At 28.9% G+C, this 20,423-nt stretch overlaps 3 protein-coding genes across 5 annotated transcripts; 2 read left to right on the top strand and 1 right to left on the bottom strand.

Moving 5' to 3' along the window:
- Nucleotides 1-1,360: 1,360 nt before the first annotated feature.
- LOC130677074 (uncharacterized) lies at nucleotides 1,361-6,508 on the bottom strand. Of its 3 annotated transcripts, XM_057483658.1 has the most exons (5): nucleotides 5,665-6,508; nucleotides 4,511-5,340; nucleotides 3,744-3,982; nucleotides 2,775-3,273; nucleotides 1,361-2,711 (listed from the first exon to the last, which is right to left on the bottom strand). In XM_057483658.1, exons 3-5 carry the CDS (start codon nucleotides 3,846-3,848, stop codon nucleotides 1,513-1,515), a joined length of 1,803 nt encoding a protein of 600 aa, XP_057339641.1. In that variant the 5' UTR covers nucleotides 3,849-3,982; nucleotides 4,511-5,340; nucleotides 5,665-6,508; the 3' UTR covers nucleotides 1,361-1,512. The 3 variants fall into 3 exon arrangements, with proteins under 3 accessions (XP_057339641.1, XP_057339640.1, XP_057339643.1); XM_057483657.1 differs by having other exon boundaries at nucleotides 4,511-6,508; XM_057483660.1 differs by lacking the exons at nucleotides 4,511-5,340; nucleotides 5,665-6,508 and having other exon boundaries at nucleotides 3,744-3,985.
- Nucleotides 6,509-7,747: 1,239 nt separating this feature from the next.
- On the top strand, nucleotides 7,748-11,010 carry LOC130677075 (UDP-galactose translocator). Its single transcript, XM_057483661.1, has 5 exons — nucleotides 7,748-7,919; nucleotides 8,105-8,186; nucleotides 8,262-8,381; nucleotides 8,462-8,676; nucleotides 9,750-11,010. Exons 2-5 carry the CDS (start codon nucleotides 8,162-8,164, stop codon nucleotides 10,401-10,403), a joined length of 1,014 nt encoding a protein of 337 aa, XP_057339644.1. The 5' UTR covers nucleotides 7,748-7,919; nucleotides 8,105-8,161; the 3' UTR covers nucleotides 10,404-11,010.
- Nucleotides 11,011-15,714: 4,704 nt separating this feature from the next.
- Nucleotides 15,715-20,098, top strand: LOC130677468 (uncharacterized). Its single transcript, XM_057484236.1, has 2 exons — nucleotides 15,715-15,869; nucleotides 18,564-20,098. Exon 2 carries the CDS (start codon nucleotides 18,656-18,658, stop codon nucleotides 19,940-19,942), a length of 1,287 nt encoding a protein of 428 aa, XP_057340219.1. The 5' UTR covers nucleotides 15,715-15,869; nucleotides 18,564-18,655; the 3' UTR covers nucleotides 19,943-20,098.
- Nucleotides 20,099-20,423: the final 325 nt, after the last annotated feature.

Genomic DNA, 20,423 nt, shown 5'->3' on the forward strand with positions numbered 1-20,423 from the left:
CCGTCCTTTTAATTTGATCTAGTTCAATAGGGTGTTTCATATTTAGGTGATATTTTTTTTTTCTGTCCTACCTGAAAAACTAAGAATTTATAGAACAAAAAAAGTATTCCCGCTTGAAAAAAACTCTAAGTCAATTAGGGGCTTAACGCATCAAAAAATTTGATTTCCCATTTAAATAACATGGGAAAAAAAAATATTTTTAGTTTGGAATTTTTTACCTCGGCAGAGGCTCATTGTACGAATAAGCCCAGCATAGATTTTTGTAGGGAATGAACGCTCTACAAAAAAAGTCTCTTATCATTTTTTGATAAATCCATCTGTTCAAAAGTTATTGGACCTCGAAGTCAAGTAAGAGTAAATTTCGAGATCTTTTTACTTTTTCGGCGAAACTATCGGACTTATCATAAAATGCCATAGAATCTTTTTTGTAGACAATTTTATTTTCTACAAACTATCTCTGATAAATTTTTATTCAATTCTGCATTGTTTTCAAGTTAATTCCATTTCAATGCCAAGCTCTTAAAATCGATCAGAACACTATTTTTTTAGGAGCTTGACATTAAAATGGAAATAACTAGAAAACAATGCAGAATTGAAAAAAAATATAGTAGAAATAATTTGTAGGAAATAAAATTGTCTACAAAAAAGATTCTATGGCATTTTATGATAAGTCCGATAGTTTCGCCGAAAAAGTAAAAAGATCTCGAAATTTACTCTTACTTGACTTCGAGGTTCAATAACTTTTGAACAGATGGATTTATCAAAAAATGATAAGAGACTTTTTTTGTAGAGCGATCATTCCCTACAAAAATCTATGCTGGGCTTATTCGTACAATGAGCCTCTGCCGAGGTAAAAAATTCCAAACTAAAAATATTTTTTTTTCCCATGTTATTTAAATGGGAAATCAAATTTTTTGATGCGCTAAGCCCCTAATTGACTTAGAGTTTTTTTTCAAGCGGGAATACTTTTTTTGTTCTATAAATTCTTAGTTTTTCAGGTAGGACAGAAAAAAAAAAATATCACCTAAATATGAAACACCCTAATGTTCAACTTGGCCCCATAAAAATTCGAAAATAGCAAAAAATTAATTTTGAATTTTTTTTTTTTACTAGGGAGCCATTTTGCTCCTTTTTCAAAATTTTATTTAGTTCTATAGTCATTATATTGATTATCAGTATGATTATACAAATATATTTCAATGAAAAAATATATAAATTAAATTATTAACTCTAGTGTATTCTAATGGCTTACAAACTCATGGTAGCATATTTTATAGAACAAAAATGGATACTAAAGGCTATGTATTAATAATAAAAAATCGAGATATTATATTTATTTACACAAAATCATATTGATTATAAAGTACTTTTATTAAATAAGCGCAACGTGAAACAATTTGCATTTCCTTTGCATGCGAGTAGCAGATAACTAAAACAAGTCCGAAAAAGGTTTTCTCGTACTAATTGTGTCGGTAATAATAATTGAAAAAGATGTCATACAATAGAATGATATTAACGCAGTAGATTCAAAACTTGATTAGTTATTCGTAATAGTCGCACAAATGACAGTTCTATAAAAAATACAATCAATGAAATTAAATTAAGGGCAATATAAATATAAAATACATATTTAATGTGTTCCATCGATATCACTTGATACTGATCAGGTTGTTGAAGTTTTGGTAGTTGACATTCCATAAGTATTTTTGAAAGACGATTGTTGGTCAATCCACTTTCAACTAAAGTTTTCAATTTATCATTTATTTTTGGAAATATTGGCCAATTACGACGAGTAGAATAAATAAGGTACACTCCTGTTATAAGTGGTCTTTTTGGCATATGACATGTTTCACCCATGTGCTTTCGAAGAAGTTCTTCTGTCGCAATATAGGCGTCATATTTTCCAAGCTGAGAACAGTGTAAACTTTGATTAATGAATTCTACATTTTTAACGCCTGCCCGTTTCATTGCAGCTCCAGATTGTGTGAACGCATGCACGTTGTACTTCAATTCATTTAAATCGTCTAAATCCTCAACATTTCGGGCAGTATTTTTTGATACCAAAGACGTATTCAAGTACGACTGTACAACGATATTGGAAACTGTCCAGGCAATCAAGGTCGTGCCAAAAATAATTTTTCCGGGATTGGTAACTGTTGATGAGGGCAATGGTAAATTCAAGAAAAAACGTGAAATGTCAATTAAATATTTCGAATATGGATCTTTGAATACGTAACGCAGCAAAACGAATATTAGTATATTTATGGCCAAAAATATCGCTATAATAGATAGAGGAAGGAACGAAAATAATTGCCCGGCAATTACGTGCGATTTGCGGTGTTTAGTCATTGCAGAAAGTCCTGTTTGTATCGAGGGATAAGTCATTTCTGCTTTATTAAAAAAGTCTTTAAACAACAATGAATCCAATGCAAAATCGATTTTTCCTGTTATAACTTCCCCCATTAATCCTTTGTTATCGTTTTTTGAAAAATCTCCAAAAGATTTTGCAATTTCATCACCAAATACTAACCTTGCGTTTAACTTATTACTAAGTATTTTAATTACTTCATAATCGTAGCCTTCAAAACTTCTTACTCCGTTGACAATTCTTTGTGACATATATGGTGGTAAATTTATGAAATTAGTTTTAATAGGGTATCCACCAAGATTATTAGTTTTATCGAAAAATAAATGACGACATGCTGCTTCGTCTGAGAAGAAAATTTTCACTATTATATTTAACAGTATGAAATAAATATAAATTATTTACTCACCCGCATTATGAATTCGACTAAACAATGTCCAAGAGTGATTATTAATTGCTGGTATTATTGAAATTTTCTTCCAGGATCTCGGTGCAAAATCCGTGTAAGGATTAAAAGCGTAAAGTTGAGTAATTTGGTTTTGATAATCCCAGCACATAAAAATAACATTGAGTATGTCATTATTCCAAGCTGCCATTAAGAATGACTGAGCATTGACGCATCCATTGTTGATATCTCCACCATCCAAGATTATGGAAAATTTATTGAAATTTCTCCATTTTTCATTGACAAGAACTTCTTTCAGTTTTGTTGAAGATGTTAAAATCATAATAACACAAGGAACTGGCATATTTTGGTTAATTGGAATGCTAAAGTTCTCAGATTTGTCCAGCAATGTTACTGTCCCTATCGTACTCTTGTAAAATTCCTTGTACAGCTTATTGGCGGGTGAGTCAGTAAAAAATAATTTTGCTTTTACATCAGGGAAACAACGTTCAATCAGATTATTCTAAAAATTTCATTAACTTTACATTTTATAATTGATGAAATAAGCTTACCCTGGTGGTCCTGATTCACCGTGATATAGGGTGAATTACGGTGAATCATCGTAAAGTACCGTGAATGTGTACGTGATATCACGGTGAGCTTTCACGGTGATTCGTGGTAAAATCACGGTGATTCACGGTGAATCACGGTGATGTTCTATAATCGAGCTATGGAGTTTTACCGTGATTCACGGTGAATTGTTGTAAAATTCTGCTGCCCCATCGAAGTTTCATAATGTATTGCCTTTTAATTTATACAATAAGAGTGATTTTCGCGGAATCACCGAGATCTACGACATCGCGGTGAGATCTCGCGGCAAATCACCGTGATTCACGGTGAGCGTTCACGGTGATTCCCGGTGATTTACCGTAATACACCGTGATTCAGGACCGCCAGGGTAAATAATAATAATAATAATTGTTGTTTAATTACCGTTAAATCAATCCGCTTATCCCTTTCTATTGACGGTATTTTTATATAAAATGCATTGAGATAATAATTAAAAAATAATGAAATAAAAATAAGACGGTAGTACATTTCTACTAGCAAATATATCGCTATTTCTTCAACACATTTGTATTGTTTGAAATAATAATGAGACGGTAAAAATGATTTAGCAGAACTATTATAGCTTGTTGATATTTAACTCATTTAATTACCCATCTTCTTCACTGAAAAAAAGATGTGGTTATTGTAACTATCTAAATATTACTAAAATAAACCATCCAAGTATTACTAATGGTAATTATTGTAATTGGCAATACTCGATTGCTGCATTAACTATCTTCAATTTTGAATTAGTATATTACAAACCTTGGGAGGAAATTTCGATATTTTAACCCGCGTGTATAATTGCCTACTCAAGCCGAAGGCGAGGGGGCAAACACGCGGATTGGGACGTTCTATATACCTTCCTCCGTGGTGTGTATACAATTTTTCACCAGATTTGTACTTGAAAGTTTAAATTTTTGCCTCTGTTTGTAGGACGATGTAGCATCTGCGCTACTTTTTATAATTTGTTTTCTTATAAAAGGAAAGAACGAATTTGTTGCCTATCATCAGAGCAGAAATTTAAACTTTCGGTGCGGGTATGGTGAAAAAAAGTATTATATTAGTAAAATACAAAGAAAAAAAAAAGTAAAATAATGAAAGAACGGAAGAGAAAAGGCATATCGAGTTAAAAACTGGAAGTTTCTTACCTGATAAAAGTGGGAAACATGATTATGGGCAACTAGCTGCTGCTACGTTGAAGTTCCATTCCACGAGGAAAACGATAGAAAATATCAAAGGGTTTGTGTCAACTGCTGTTACTGTAATTTTGTCGCTTTAGATTTTTTCATCTTTTTCGATTTAGATTTTGAATTATTTCATCTCAACTTTTCAAATAATAAGTAGCAGATTATTTTTAAAATATCATTTAATGCTTTTATAAATTTATCTATTAAGTTTTTAAGTAATAGTTTCCACAAAAATGTTTACTGCAAAGTATGTGCGTTTATATTTTCACTTTTTTTTTTGCATATAATTTGTTGTCAATTTATTATCATAATCATAATAATAAATATAAAAATAACATAATAATTTATCTTAAAGTTGACGCGAGAATTATTGGATTCGCGATTGAACAACAAATGATTTGACTTAACATTATTAATTAACGAGCAAAGCTGTGCCAAGGGCTAGATGGACAACTAAGCTTGCACACGTGTGTAACTCAACTGCGTGATTTGTTTGTTATATATGTATATGTATGGGTAATATGAAACTAGTGTAATTGTTTATCATGCAATCGAAAAAGACGAGAGCAAATATTATTGATTTTATGAATACAAGTATATGCGTATTTATGAATATTAATATTTAATTATTGACTTTGTCGGATAAAAATATATACACTCGGGAAAAAGTCGCGGACAGCGTTGATCAAAAATTTAACATGAGTAGATATGCATGGATCTGCCATGATCAGGGCACTACTAGACGTACAATCTTGCTTTTACATCAGAAAAAAAAGGTTGGGTAGATAGTTCTGTAGAAATTAATATATTTATTATTAACACGTATTAATATTACAGTGAATAATTATTACTATTTTCCGATTACTTTTAAATTAGTTAATTTATCCATTTCTGTACACTTAGTTCTTCAGATCATTATACAATTGTACACGGAAAAAAAAAAACTTTAAAAATTACTATTTGAAATTATAACCCGGAACCCGGTTGTCAATATGGGGAATTTTAACATTCAAATAGTAAATTTTATAATACGTGTCGGCTATTTTCTAAGTATCAGTTACGATTTTTTAAATTCAAATAGTAATTTTTCTTATATAAACAATAAATTTTCATACTTATCCTGTAATTATTCACGTTTTAATCACAAATAAAAAAATTACGATTTAGGATGATGGTATTTACTGATCACTTTATCATTATATTACTTGTCATTCTTAATTTATATAGTTCATTTTTTCCGTGTAGCAATAAGTATTTGTGTCTAGATGTACACACTAGAAAATCGAACTTTCTGAGAATGGACTAGTTTGACATTGTAACTAAACATTCATAGCTGCCATTTTCATAATTTAGTATTGCAACCCAAGTAGCACAGAGACAACTTTAAGATGTCTTTAAAAGGACAAGACAAATTTTTTTTTGTCCCAAAGTCATCTTTTTTGGTATAAATACGACTTGCAAATGTTGGTTCCGAAGACAGAGAAGAGTCGTGTTGTTTTTCCTGTCTTATTTCAATTAAAAAGTCATTTAGATGACTTATTTTACCGCTATTTGTAATTTACTTTTTTTCGTCACTTGTGTTACGTCTTTTAAATAGACATTTTTTCGGTGACATAAATTTCTAATCGTTTTGTCAACATATAGATATGCCTTTTCGATATGTCAAAAAGTAGCCTAAAAACTGATATCTTATTGATGTCTCAAAGGCAAGTATGCTCCTTGGGAAGAAACAGAATTATTGAGCGATCTGTATTGCAGATTTTGGCTCATTGTTACTAATTTTTTGTTTTTTCGATAGTCAGCATTTATGTGATATATACAAAAAATTCTTTTTCTTTCACCTCACATGTACTAGATCTTTTTCTATTATTACAGAAATTATTTTAGGACGAATTAATATTAAACATTAATGTCATGAGGTAAAACAGTACATCCTATATTACAGTCAAAAATAGTACTTGTCACTCTGCCAAACTTATGACAGTAACGTTCTCAAGCTTGAAATATAATAATTCTGAAATAAGTTTCTTACCAGGGACACTACAAAAAGTGGGTGCCATCTAGTGGCGAGCACCGAACTACTCCCGTTGCTGTTGCTCACTCCGAGAAATTATATTTTCTTCAAACAAAAAAGTACAGATTGCTACAATTGTATGTTTATTAATAAACTAATCCATCTTGCTTCAAAAAAATATCTAATTTTAAGATATAAAAACTTCAGTAGGAAGTAAAAATTCTTTGTTTTAAGCATAAGAATATGTTAACTTGAGAAAAAAAAATTTTACTTAAAAATAAAAATTTCAAGATAATTATTTATTTAGGGCAAGAAAATTTTGATTTCCCAAATAGATAAAAAAAAAATTTCTTGATTCAAATTAACTGTTTTTTCTATGTATTTATAATTCTTAAAAACAGCAGATAATTTAAAAATATATGTAGGATTAATATTAATAGCTGGAATTATTTTATAATATGAAAATTGTAAAACTGCTTCAATTCAAACATCTTGTCTGATTATTCTGCTATAAAGGGTTTTTCTTTAACTCATACACTCTAAAACCAAGTGTCTTACAAGTGTATTATTTTAACACATATTAAATGTGTTCTATGTTAAGGCCATAAGCAAAACTATAGTTTTTTGTAGTCATTTAAAACACGTTTCACGGTGTATTAAATATCTATAGATTGCTCATGGCGTTTCAATGTTATTTGGCAAGTGTGTTAATTTTTATACACACTTGGTTTTAGAGTGTATGGATATTCAGTTATCCAGCCTAGATTCCTATACAGGTTCCCACATGGCGTTTTCGGATTGATTCCTATATGGTTTCCTATGGGAATATTAATATGTTCTTTCATTTATGTACGCGTATCAATAGACGATCGAGATACGCGAACCCTGTTCTCTTCGAGCTCGAGTATGTATTTTGACAAAAGTGTTTTCGAACTGTTTGAGCTCGAAAACAGCGGGAAGTTTCAGGGCTTGCTTACAGGGTCAGTCGTTTACAGATTTTTGTATCTCAGATCCTTTTCCCCCTTTAAAGCTGAGTGTCCAATGATTGATATAATTGATATTTGTTTTATCGACTTCTTTAAGGCATTCTTTTCATGACAGCACTTTGTATTTCCTATATGAACGGGATCTGTGTAATGTTGATTAAATTCTGTAGAATCAGACTCTGTAGGATCGACGTCGACCCATTTTTATCACCCAACTTTTGTTGGTACTGTGGTAATAATTCACTTTTAAATGTTGCCTTACTCTAAATTATTGTGGTGTACACGTGACAACTGACATATTGCAGGCTAATTTTGTTAGTCAACAATTGCTTTTTTTTTTTAATTAAAATTTTCTATCACTCATTATCAAGTAAGTATTTGTATGTAAATTTGATTTCTATGAAATTTATTCTTTTTATCACTTAAAATTTTATTCAAACGTAAAAATTTTTTCCATTTTTTTTAAACCACGTTCACAAAAAAATGTAAATGATATTTAAATAAATGATTTATCAATTTTATTGTAATAAATAAAATTCTATTTTATGATTACAGATGATGGAATAAATAAATTTAAATCAACAAAAAGAAGTAGTTTAGTGTAATTACAAAATGAAAATGAATAAACCTCAGCAAAGTATGTCAGTTTAAAATTTAAATTAAATGAACTATCCAATAAAAATATAATAAAATTATTTTTTTATTATTTCAGAAGCTAATCAAACATTAAAGTACATTAGTTTGATAACTTTAACCCTACAAAATGCATTGGTGGGTCTCAGTATGCGTTACGCTCGCATTAGACCCGGAGATATGTTTATGTCGTCTACTGGTGATTTATTTAAATTTTTTATCAAAAGTTTAAGTCATCATTAAACTGATCATACTAATAAATTTTATTAAATTTTTTAGCTGTTGTAATGGCAGAAGTTGTTAAATGTATCACTTGTCTTGTCTTAGTGTACCTAGAGGAGGGTAGTTTTTCAAAATTTTTAAATTCTTTGCATACAACAATTGTTAAACAACCATTAGATACCTTGAAAGTTTGTGTTCCTTCGGTTGTTTATTTAATACAGAACAATTTGCTGTATGTATCAGCATCTAATTTGGATGCTGCTACTTATCAGGTAATTTTAAAATATTATTAACAAAAAAAAAACAGTAATCACTAATCATATTTTAATATTTGTCTTTTCATGTTCTTTGGACAAGAAATTATTTTAATATTTTTGTTTAATTGTTTCTGTTAAATTTTTAGTATTGAGAAAAAATTATTGGAGACTATTAATATCTACTTTTTATCTAAAAATATTAACAAAATTCAAAATATACATATATTTTTATACAAAATAATAAATAATAGTTAGTAATTCAATAATTTTCAATTTAAAACTTCATTTACGGTACTTTTAATTGTTTAAAATATTTAATATTTTCTTTTCAATTTTTATTCATATTGTAATAAAAAATGAATGTCTCATGATCGTTTGTTAAATAATTCAAATAAAATTCTCCTAAAAATTTAAAATATTAAATTTTAACATTTTTAATGAAATTTTAAAATACTTTCAATTAAAAAATAGATTAATTTCGACTCCATAATTATAAAATAATTAAATTATTCAATCACTTGATTAGTTAGAAAAAAAATGAATTGGAATTTTTTTTTTAATTTTTACAAATAATTTTTAGTGTCGTAAATAATTTGGCTGCCCGATTGCGAAAAGCAGTAACTGAGAAAAATAAGATTTTTGATATATGTATTGAATCATGTTCACAAGACTTTACTGAAGCTAAAAATACTAAAAAATCGATTTTGAAAAATTTTTCTCTTACTGTGTTTTGAAATTGGGCAGCCGAGTTACGCGGCGATAAAACAACTTTGACAAAATAACCGATGGAAATAATTAAAAATCTAAATTAGCGATGAAATTACATGAACAATTTTTTTTTTTCTTTCAATTTTGAAATTGTTTAGATTTCATAACGATACTCACATACATTACCTAAAAAATTAGTAAAATATATTTTTTTACGGTTATTTTGTCTTCTGTCTAAATACTATAGAACTTTATTTTTTTGTCCGTAGATGCGATTAACAAAAAAGTACAAAATATTTTTTTTTTTTTTGCCCAAAATAGATAAATTAAAACCTGACAATTACAGAAAAATAATAATTTATAAATTAAATTTGTTACAGGTAACGTATCAATTAAAAATATTAACGACAGCATTTTTTGCTGTAGTAATTTTACGACGTTCATTGTTAAAAATCCAATGGGGCGCATTAATATTGTTATTGATAGGCGTAGTCCTAGTGCAATTAGCCCAAGATGGAACGTCACGTGTACCATCGGGAATCGTACAAAACCATTTGCTCGGATTCGCAGCTGCACTAGGCTCGTGCTTTCTATCAGGGTTTGCGGGAATTTACTTTGAGAAGATTCTCAAAGGTTCTGACATATCGGTATGGATGAGAAACGTCCAGTTGAGTTTACTGTCAGTACCTTTTGGCCTAATGAGCTGTTACGTGACAGATGGTGATTTGATAAACAAACAAGGATTTTTCTTTGGCTACGACTCGTTTATCTGTTATTTAGTATTATTACAAGCTGGTGGTGGTCTTATTGTTGCACTTGTTGTCAAACATGCTGACAATATTCTAAAAGGCTTCGCGACTTCTTTAGCAATAATATTATCCTGTATTGCGTCTATTTATCTATTTGACTTTAAATTAACGTTTCAATTTACTTTGGGTGTCGTCTTTGTTATTTGTTCGATTTTTATGTACAGTCACCAGCCCAAAGTTGAGAGCAAAACTGCCGATAAACACACGTTACTTGAGAAAATTTAATTTATTTTTAATTTCATGGAGAAATTATTAAAAAGTTTATGAAAGTATAATTGTTGTTAATTAAATACAAAAGAGAATTAATAATTAAATATCAATCGCCGAATGTTTATAAGTATTGTAATAAATATTTCTATTGTTTATATCAATAGGGTTTAAGTCGAGATTGTGAGTATTTTTGTACAAATAAATAATAAGTATTGAAGTTTTTAAAAAAAGGAAAAAGAAAACAATAATGATTGAGATTATGAATAATTATGATATAGAGGAATATTAGTTTATTTTTAGAATGATTGAATGTATGATCAAAACATACACAGAAAAAACAGACATCTTGAGTCAAGAAAATATTTTTGAAGACAAACGTTTTCGGGAACCAAGTCAAGATTTTCTTGAGCCAAGAGAATTCGTCTTGGTTGGAGAAGATTTCTACTTTATCTGAGACAATTTAGGTCTCCAAAAAAATTTTCTTGAATCAAGAATATTTACCTTCAATCGAGAATTTTTTTTTTGTGTGTACGATGGCATTTATTTATATTATTGAGATATTGTACTTTATTATTATTTATTATGATTATTATTATAATTATGTGATGTATTTTATTTAATTGATAATAAATATTTAAATATAACAAAAATTTATTTTTCTGTTAAAACTGTTCAAAATGTATTGCGGCGCGAATGCGATTGTAATACCATCTGGAAATAAATTAGTAGAAATTTGTTCCAATAGCGAAAAAGAAGCATTTTAAATTAATTCTAAAAAGTCTGTTAGAAAAAAAAAGTCTAAGTAGAAACCAATGGTCAGGATCTTTTAGTATATTACACACCTAGGAAAGTAAAAGATATTAACATGCATATTAGGGTGGTCGTTGAAAATTGAATTTTTTCAGGCGCCCCATAAAAAGCTTCTTTTTAGTGAAAAAATATGTGGGGAATTTGGTTTTTTCTTTTTAAGTAAAAAGAACACGTGCCTCAGGACGATCTAAGTTCATTTTTCGATACAATCCCGGTTTTTTAAAATATCTCATGAAATATGCCGATTAAAGGAAAAAATCAAAGGAACAATTTTGTAGGAAATTAAAATTCTTGACAAAAAGGTCACATTCATTTCTTTTATAAATGTGTATTTAAGAAGATATTTTGAAAAAACTTTTTTTAGATCTTAGTAATTGAGCGTTTTAACGATTACAAATGTTGAAAATAACATTTTTCTAAGTATATAGAAACTATAACAAGCAGTAATGATTGATATTTTACAAGTTACGAAGTTGTCTATACTTGAGAAAAAACGTTATTTTTAACATTCGTAAACCTTTAAATGCTCGATTGATAAGATCTAAAAAATTTTTTTTTAAATATCTTCATACATACACATTCTATAAGAAAAATATAAACTTTTTTGTCAAGAATTGAATTTCCTCACAAAATTGTTCTTATGATTTTTTTTTTTAATATGCATATTTCATGAGATATTTAAAAAAAAACTACGATTAAATCGAAAAATGTACTTGGAACGTCCTGAGACACGTGTTGCATATGAAACACGTATGCACCCTAATGCATATTGACAATCTATATCAAACCAAAAACATTAAAAATATGCATAAGTATTGCACTAATAAGTTATACTATCCCTGATTAAAAACTCCGATTGAATCTGATTGAAACTCGATCAGAATTCTATCAGTTTCAATCGGAAACAAATTTTCAATCAGAATTGTTCGGGAGCGTTCGGGGTCTCCGATTGACTTTCAATCAGATTCAATCGGAAAATAATAATTTTAATTTTCGATTGTTTTCTGATTGAAATATTTCAATCAGTTTTAATCGGATTCAATCGGAAAATAATAATTTATTTCTCAATTATTTTCCGATTGAATCTGATTAAATCCGATTGAAATATTGCAATCGGTTTTAATCAGATTCAATCAGAAAGTAATAATTACTTTTTTGATTATTTTCCTATTTATTTCGATAGATAAATTTCAATCAGTTTTAATCGGATTCAATCGGAAACCAACAATTCGGATAGTATTAATAATTATTAAAGTTTGGGTAGATATGCATTTAATTGATCATGAATTCAGCAATTTTAAAAATATCCGAGTATAAAATTTTATCTGTCTTTTTAATTTAATCAATTTTATAAAAAGTTAAAACAATAGCATTTTTCAGGGTTATATAAAACAATTTAACAACCTTTTTTTAGAAAACTGTATTGATTGAATTTAAAACTATCACGAAAATAAAAGGAAACATCAATCAAAAATTATGTATAGGCCCTATACAACGAAATTGATAGTTGTAAACTTTATGAATAACAAAGTCATGTAAATGCCACGCTCTACCGTTGCAAACTGAAGAGACTATCAGAATTTGCTTGCTTAAGTATTACAATTGCCTTGGTACCAACAGTAGTTTCGGGTATTTTCGGTTCTCATTTAAAATATATAATACAATCTCTATAACTACCTGAAATTCTTACTATACATTTCAGTTTCAAAGTGTGTCTAAAGGTTGTACATTAAAATGTTTGATGTCTACTATCCTCAACTTTGTATAGTTAGATATAATATTAAATTAAATATTTTTGAATACCACGATTTTAAAAGTAATTTTAATGCATTGATCTCTATTTTTGTTCAGATAACTTTTCTAAGTTCTTTAGTATAGTTCGATAATTACTGTCCTTAAAATGTACTTTATGCTAATGTATAGCTGTCTTGTTGTATTATATATATTTATTAAACCTGAGCCATTAGTCTGTTAGATTTCAAGATTTCATTAAATTCACATTTAAAAATTCATTTAGTTAAATCAATTGATCCATTAGTTCCGTTTCAGAGCAAAAGTTTACGACGTACCTTTAATTCTTAGTTCATGTTAACGTATACCTGTCCTGCAATGCTACTAACAATGTAATAATAAATATACCTGGGTCTTCTGTTTCCTAAGTCTCAAGATTTCGTTGAATTAGTATCATAAATAAATATTTATACAAATTTGTACGAACGTTTATAATTTTACAAAGTTTCTAATAGTTTTTTCTTTTTGAACAAAACATATAGCAGATTTGTTTCATGTTTTTTATTTTATAAACGTCTTTTCATATGATAAATAGACATGATCGAACGATACATTTCTTTTCGAAAACAATGACGTAAAAAAGTATTTTCGAGCTCGAAAATGTATTTACAACAATGTTTTCGAGCTCAAGAAGTTCGAAAACAGCGGGAAGTTTGGGGCTGGCCCGTCGGGTCAACCGAAAAACAGATTTTTTTTTCTTGGAAACAGGTTCAAAAGTTTTATTTAGATGTAAAAATACACATGTGAAAACTAGAGCTCTTTATATAAACACGAAGAGGTTCTGCATTGCACTTTTCTATTTTCCATAAGAATAACATAAAAAATTTTTTTTCCGAAAAACAAAAAATTAAAAAAAACAAATTTGGGCAATTTTTCTACGAAATTTCAAGAAAATAAACATTAACCTTTTCATCAATATTTATAAAGTAGCGGTTGATTGATTAAAAACCATAAAAATCACTTTTTTGTACGTTTTTCAAATCATTGTCAAGGATGAAAAAAATTTTTTTTTTCGAAAAATCGAAAATTAAGCATGTAGGGATTTTATCCAAGTTTTTAATACTGCCCTTAAAATTACCGTGCAACTATTAGTCGCTAAGATATCAATAATAGAAGACAAAAGTATCCTTTTTCATTTGAAGGCTGATATCTTAGCAACAAATCGTCGTACAGATACAACCAAAGAAGATAATTGTAGCTAAATAAATTTCCTAAGTAACCTATGCATTCGTTTGCTTGAAAAAAACATTTACCGGGCCCGTAGACCCAAAAAACAAAACCAAAAAATTAAGAAAATTTTTTTCTCAAGCTATTTTTTGTGATTACGCTTCTCAAAGCCAAAAAAGTGTGTATGGATAAAAAAAGGATTCATTGACACAAAAAATCTTTACTCGCCTAAAAAAAATTTTTACTTACCCCAAGAAATTTTTTGCATTGTCAATTGAAAACAAAAATTAATTTAGAACTAGAAAAAATTATTCGGCGCAAGGAATTATTTCTTAACCAAAAAAATCATTTCTCGCCCCAAGACAATTCTTGTATCTCATTGATGATGCATAAAATTTCTTGGTGCAAATTAAAATTTTTTGCCGCAAGAAATAATTTTTTTCTGAGTATTTTATAAATTTAGTAGTGATATTTGGGCAGTCACGTAGTAACTGCAGGTTGTTCGTCTTTGTTATTGTTTTTTTTTTATTATTAAAAGCCACATAACAATATGTTTTAAAAATTTTTTACTTTAATTGTTACAAACAAATGCATTGTTAATAAGATAAAAAAAAAAAATTTTGGGAATCTTATTTTTAATAAAGTTAATGATTTGAAAGAAAAAACTCGTTTCGTGAAACAAGTTTTTAATTGCTGTAAAATGCACTTTTGAGATTTAATAACGAACAGAATGAATTCTGAATGACGTCTCTACGACGAATAGTTGCTGAGATAAAAATTATTAAAGCGCGAAAAACGAAAAAGCGCGTCATTTTGTCCGCGCGCGGATAAACGAATGAGTGTAATTCGGCAGCAAATCGATTTGAATTTGGTCAGCAAAACTCTGAACAGTTCCTCGTGTCTCCTCGGTTGAAGAGCATCTATCTTAACACGTGTTTTAAAACTTAATTTTAAATTGTAACTTTATAAGTTCAATATTTTAAACGACAATTTATCGCTACACATCTCAGGTAAATAAATTTTTATATTAAGTATTTTCATTAATTAAAAATTTTATAATTTTTCTATACACTGCTCTCAACAATTAAAGAATAATTGATGAAAAAGTAATATATATATTTTTTAATCAATGTATATATATATGACTTTTACGTAAAAACTGCATTGTATACCCGCATAAAAATGTGATATATTGTTAAAAATTTATAAAATTTAGAGCGATCATAAAGCACACCAGCGCTTTTGCGCTTGAGGTGTGCAAAAATACATAGTAGCAAAAATATGTGCATTGATATGTAAAGAGTGAGGGAGGGGAAAGGAAAAACGAGGTACTTAAAGAAATACGGAATTTTCGGGGACTCAAATACGTTAAAACTGACAATTTAAAGTCCTTAAGTGGATTCTACCTGGAGTAGCTGAGTAATTACAATTTTTACTCATGCTATATATTTTCTTTACCTTCAGAAATGATACCATTGTTGAGGGGTTTGGAATAGAAAAGGTGTACATTATGGGTAAAAGATGTAATTGCTGAGATGTCTCGTGTAGGATGCTATTTTGGGAATTTGAATTTGGTCAGCAAAACTCTGAACAGTTCCTCGTGTCTCCTCGGTTGAAGAGCATCTATCTTAACACGTGTTTTAAAACTTAATTTTAAATTGTAACTTTATAAGTTCAATATTTTGAACGACAATTTATCGCTACACATCTCAGGTAAATAAATTTTTATATTAAGTATTTTCATTAATTAAAAATTTTATAATTTTTCTATACACTGCTCTCAACAATTAAAGAATAATCGATGAAAAAGTAATATATATATTTTTTAATCAATGTATATATGACTTTTACGTAAAAACTGCATTGTATACCCGCATAAAAATGTGATATATTGTTAAAAATTAAAAAAAATATCCATAGCGGCAAAAATATGTGCATTCACGGAGAGAACTTTATGGTAAAAGTTATCATCGAGTTATAGTATAATTTTTAAACTGAATTTTATAATAGAAAATGTAATTTAAATTATTAAATAAACACTCTGAATTGTTGTATCTACCAACTATATGGTAACATTTGCAATCATTTATGATAACCAGAAATGATAATTTTTATTATCTTGAATAATTACTACTAATATATTAAAATCATAATTCTTAATAACTTGATGATTAGGGTGGCCCAAAAAAACCAAGTATTTTTTTTTTTCGAGTCTCGTATGAAAATTTGTTGGTTTAAGATGTTTTAAGTGGCCACTCCAAAAATCAGATCTATAAAAAATTTTCAAGAGGTCGCTCACGAATTTTGAAAATATTAAAAATGATTGGAATTCGGATTTTTTGTTTCTAAATTTTTTCTTCCTCGTGGCAACAATATTTTATATCTATAAAATGATGACTATGCTGAAAATTTCAGCCCAATATTTAAATATTTAAACGGCGCTCAAGAATTTTGAATATTAAATGATAATATGTAACTAATACTTTGAATTAGTTTTTATATTTTTTTATCACTTAATTATTGTCATTCCACTTAAATATAACTTTTGCATGACCAAAATATACAGGACAGTCTTAAATAATAAAATTGGGTAAGTTTTGAATAAGCAAAAAAACCTAAGAATTGAATTAAAAAATAAAAAAGCATGTAAATAACTTTTTATTTATATTTCTCGGGTGTATTTTCATTCAGTATGATACATCCAAGAGACAATACTCGGAAACATTAAAAATTCTTGAGCGACGTTTGAATATTTTAATTTTGGGCTGAAATTTTTAGCGTAGTCATGATTTCATAAATATAAACTATAGCTGACACGAGAAAAAAGAAATTTAGAACAAAAAAATCTAAATTTTGATCATTTTTGATATTTTCGAAATTCGTGAGCGACTTCTTGAGAATTTTTTACTGAGCTGATTTTTGGAGAGGCTTTTTAAAACATCTTGAACTAACAAATTTTCATAGGAGACTCAAGAAAAAAAAATAGTCGGTTTTTTTGGGCCACGCTACTGATGATAATAGTTACTATCAGCCTAAATAATGGTGACCATCTAAGCTAACAACAAATTTTAAAATCAGCGTTATAGTCCGACGCTTGTCTATGAGTAATTTCTTTGTGGAAGTGATTAATTTCATACACACACACACGCACACTCGCCCGCACACACACATATACTCACGCACTCATACGCACGGGTGCGTACACACGCACACACACGCGTGCACACATGCACAGACACATTCTTAGTTAAAAATTTTTATAACTTTGGATAGTAACAGTTACCATCTTCGGTTGTAAAAAATATAATTTTTAATAGTTAGAATTACCATCTCCGATAGTAATTGTCATCACCATTGTTTGTTACTGTTATCATTTTTAATCGTAAAACTAATTATTAGAATCACTGATAAATTTTACTACCATTTTAGATAGTTAATATTGAAAATTTTGTATTGTAGATAGTATTATTAAATTTGGTCCGTGTTGATATATAGGGGGTGAAGAGAGGCAAAACGGGGTACTTGAAGAAATACTAAATTTTCGGGGACTCAAATACGTTAAAACGTTTTTTTGTAATTGATATTCAAAGTAAATAGAAACAAATTTCAGCTGCCGTTAAAAAAAAATTTTCATGTTTTGCAGACAAATAGCGACACCCCTTAAAAAAGTAAAAAAAAAAATTCTGGATACTAAATAATTTTAATTAAGTTGAATTCTCTTGTACGCAATTTATTTATCAATTATGATAAATTACATTTTCGGAAATCGGGGTGGAGACAATAACAATAACAGAATTTTTTGAAAATCGTCGATTTTCTTCGCGAGAAGTTACAAAAATGTTCCAATAATTCAATGTTTAAAAAAGTTGAAGCCGATTGAAAAAAAAGAAACTTATTTTTTTTAGCCCGGGTCAAAAGAATTATAAAAGTCAACATCAAGTTATTTTTTTGACCCGGGAAGCCATAACTTTTTTAGTATTTTTTAGAAAAATTTCAATCAATCCTGAAAGTTTTTTTCGATAGGACACAAAAAGAAACAGTAGCGAAAAAGAGGCAAACTGAATTTTTCAATTGTGAAGCACACTCTAATGCTTCGCATTAGGAGTCGTGCAATGATAAAGTTTCAACAAAATTAAAACAAGTCAGATTCAAAAGTGGTCGATCATGCGAGAAATGCGCGCCTTATATTTATGTTGCACTACCACTTGTTTTTTGCGTACTTAATAAAAGCTTTTCTAAAATATCACGTTATAATTTATGGGTTGTTTTTATATCTTTTAATTGATTCATTTAGTGTATGATCCCGCTCCAATAATATTTAAAATTATAATAAACCCAATAAATTGCATAGTAAAATTTTTGACTTGAAATAAAACTAAACTTACATCCATTTTTTGTCTTTTTTAGAATTCATCAGGTAAAAAAGGTTTATTCCTCTATCGTGAAAAGAATAACTACAAACGTATCACGAGTCCGCATCACAAATATAAAAATCGAGAATGCGAAAATCAACAAAGCAACAGTCAATCAAACGACAATCGAAAATATATAAGCTCCGTAATCTTATCCGCGCTATAAAATCTCAAGACGAAGATTACATAGATAATGTAACAACCAAAAATGTCAATATTAATGACAATTACCTTAATGACGGAACTCCTCTACATGTAGCAGCGCGAGTCGGAAATTATAAAATATTTCAAAAGTTGATAAAAATCGGTGCTGATATACACAAACGACATCAAACAACTCAAGAAACAGTATTAGATAGCGCCATGGAATTCTTCAATTACGATATCGTCAGGTATTTGGAAGAAAATGGTGTAGAAAAATCTGATCGAATTGAAGGAGAAACTGCATTGCAATTTACCGCCGTTGAAGGAACAAAAGAAGTCATGATGTTAATATTAGCTAAAATACCTGACATTAATATTAAATTTGATGACGAAAGCACTCCTAGAGCTGATTTTGCAGCTATATCCTGCGATCCAAAGTATGCTCCAGTAATTGAATTCGTGCTTGATCTTTTTTTCTCAAGTGAAGAAGATGGTGACACTAAAACAATTTTCCATGCAGCTGCTGATATTAAAAACCATACAGTCTTGAAGAATTGGCTAATTTCATTCTCTCGCAAAGTTGATTTCATTAAAGACATTAATTTTCATTCGTACTTGACACAGATAATGTGTTATCATAACTACCTTCTGCGTCACAGGATCGCTGAAAGCGATTCTGTGTTTCAATCCCATAGAACCGTTAAATATGGTATGTATTATATTATGAGGCACATTGTAGAATTGTTAGCAGCGGGTTTATATGTATCTGATCGAAATATTAAAGTTTTTTGTAAGGCGGAAAGATTTGATGGTTTTTTAGCTGAGTGTCTGTTAGAAGTCGAAAAAATGAAAAAAAATGTGATTGAAGGCAGTAATATCACATTTATAGAGATTTTACATAAAAATGTGCGATACTCGGCACGTTATTTGAAGATTGTTGATTTAAACAAAATATTGATACGTGAGCCTCTATTTCCAGAGTACCCAATATATGAAAATAAGATCTATTTTAAATTGTGGAAAACTCAGATAAGAGTTAACTACGTAAAAGATTCTGAGGAAGTTATTTATAATATTTTTTATGAATTACAACTTCCGGATACTTTTATCAGAGAATTGTATATTTACTTGTCAAATGATGATTTGAAAGAAATCATTAAACCATCTAGATATAAAAAAAATGTTGGAAAATCCAAAAGTGCACACCTCAATCGCTCACTTTATTTTTAATCATTACTTTTATCATATAATACTAATGTATTTTTTTTTATTATGAACTTTTATTCAATTTACAAATTAACACACACACACACACACACACACACACACACACACACACACACACACACACACACACACACACACACACACACACACACACACACACACACACACACACACACACACACACACACACACACACACACACACACACACACACACACACACACACACACACACATTTAATTGATCATGAATTCAGCAATTTTAAAAATATCCGAAAAAGTTAAAACAATAGCATTTTTCAGGATTATATAAAACAATTTAACAATTTTTTTAAGAAAACTGTATTAATTGAATTTAAAACTATCACGAAAATAAAAGGAACCATCAATCAAAAATTATGTATAGGGTAAGATCACCAGTACCCAGCCCCAAACCAGTAGCCAGCCACCTCATGTTAAATTATATCTATATATATTTTGAGCCA

Source organism: Microplitis mediator, chromosome 11, assembly GCF_029852145.1.
Source record: "Microplitis mediator isolate UGA2020A chromosome 11, iyMicMedi2.1, whole genome shotgun sequence".
Classification (NCBI taxonomy): domain Eukaryota; kingdom Metazoa; phylum Arthropoda; class Insecta; order Hymenoptera; family Braconidae; genus Microplitis; species Microplitis mediator.

Bases quoted from the DNA above. Each gene is read 5' to 3' on its own strand.
- LOC130677074 (XM_057483658.1), bottom strand. From the start codon at position 3,848: ATGTACTACCGTCTTATTTTTATTTCATTATTTTTTAATTATTATCTC. The intron at 3,274-3,743 runs GTAATTAAACAA...TGAAATTTTTAG, and splicing joins ATAAGCGGATTGATTTAACG to AATAATCTGATTGAACGTTG. The intron at 2,712-2,774 runs GTGAGTAAATAA...TTTTCTTCTCAG, and splicing joins TAGTCGAATTCATAATGCGG to ACGAAGCAGCATGTCGTCAT.
- LOC130677075 (XM_057483661.1), top strand. From the start codon at position 8,162: ATGAAAATGAATAAACCTCAGCAAA. The intron at 8,187-8,261 runs GTATGTCAGTTT...TTATTATTTCAG, and splicing joins AATGAATAAACCTCAGCAAA to AAGCTAATCAAACATTAAAG. The intron at 8,382-8,461 runs GTGATTTATTTA...TAAATTTTTTAG, and splicing joins TATGTTTATGTCGTCTACTG to CTGTTGTAATGGCAGAAGTT.
- LOC130677468 (XM_057484236.1), top strand. From the start codon at position 18,656: ATGCGAAAATCAACAAAGCAACAGTCAATCAAACGACAATCGAAAATA.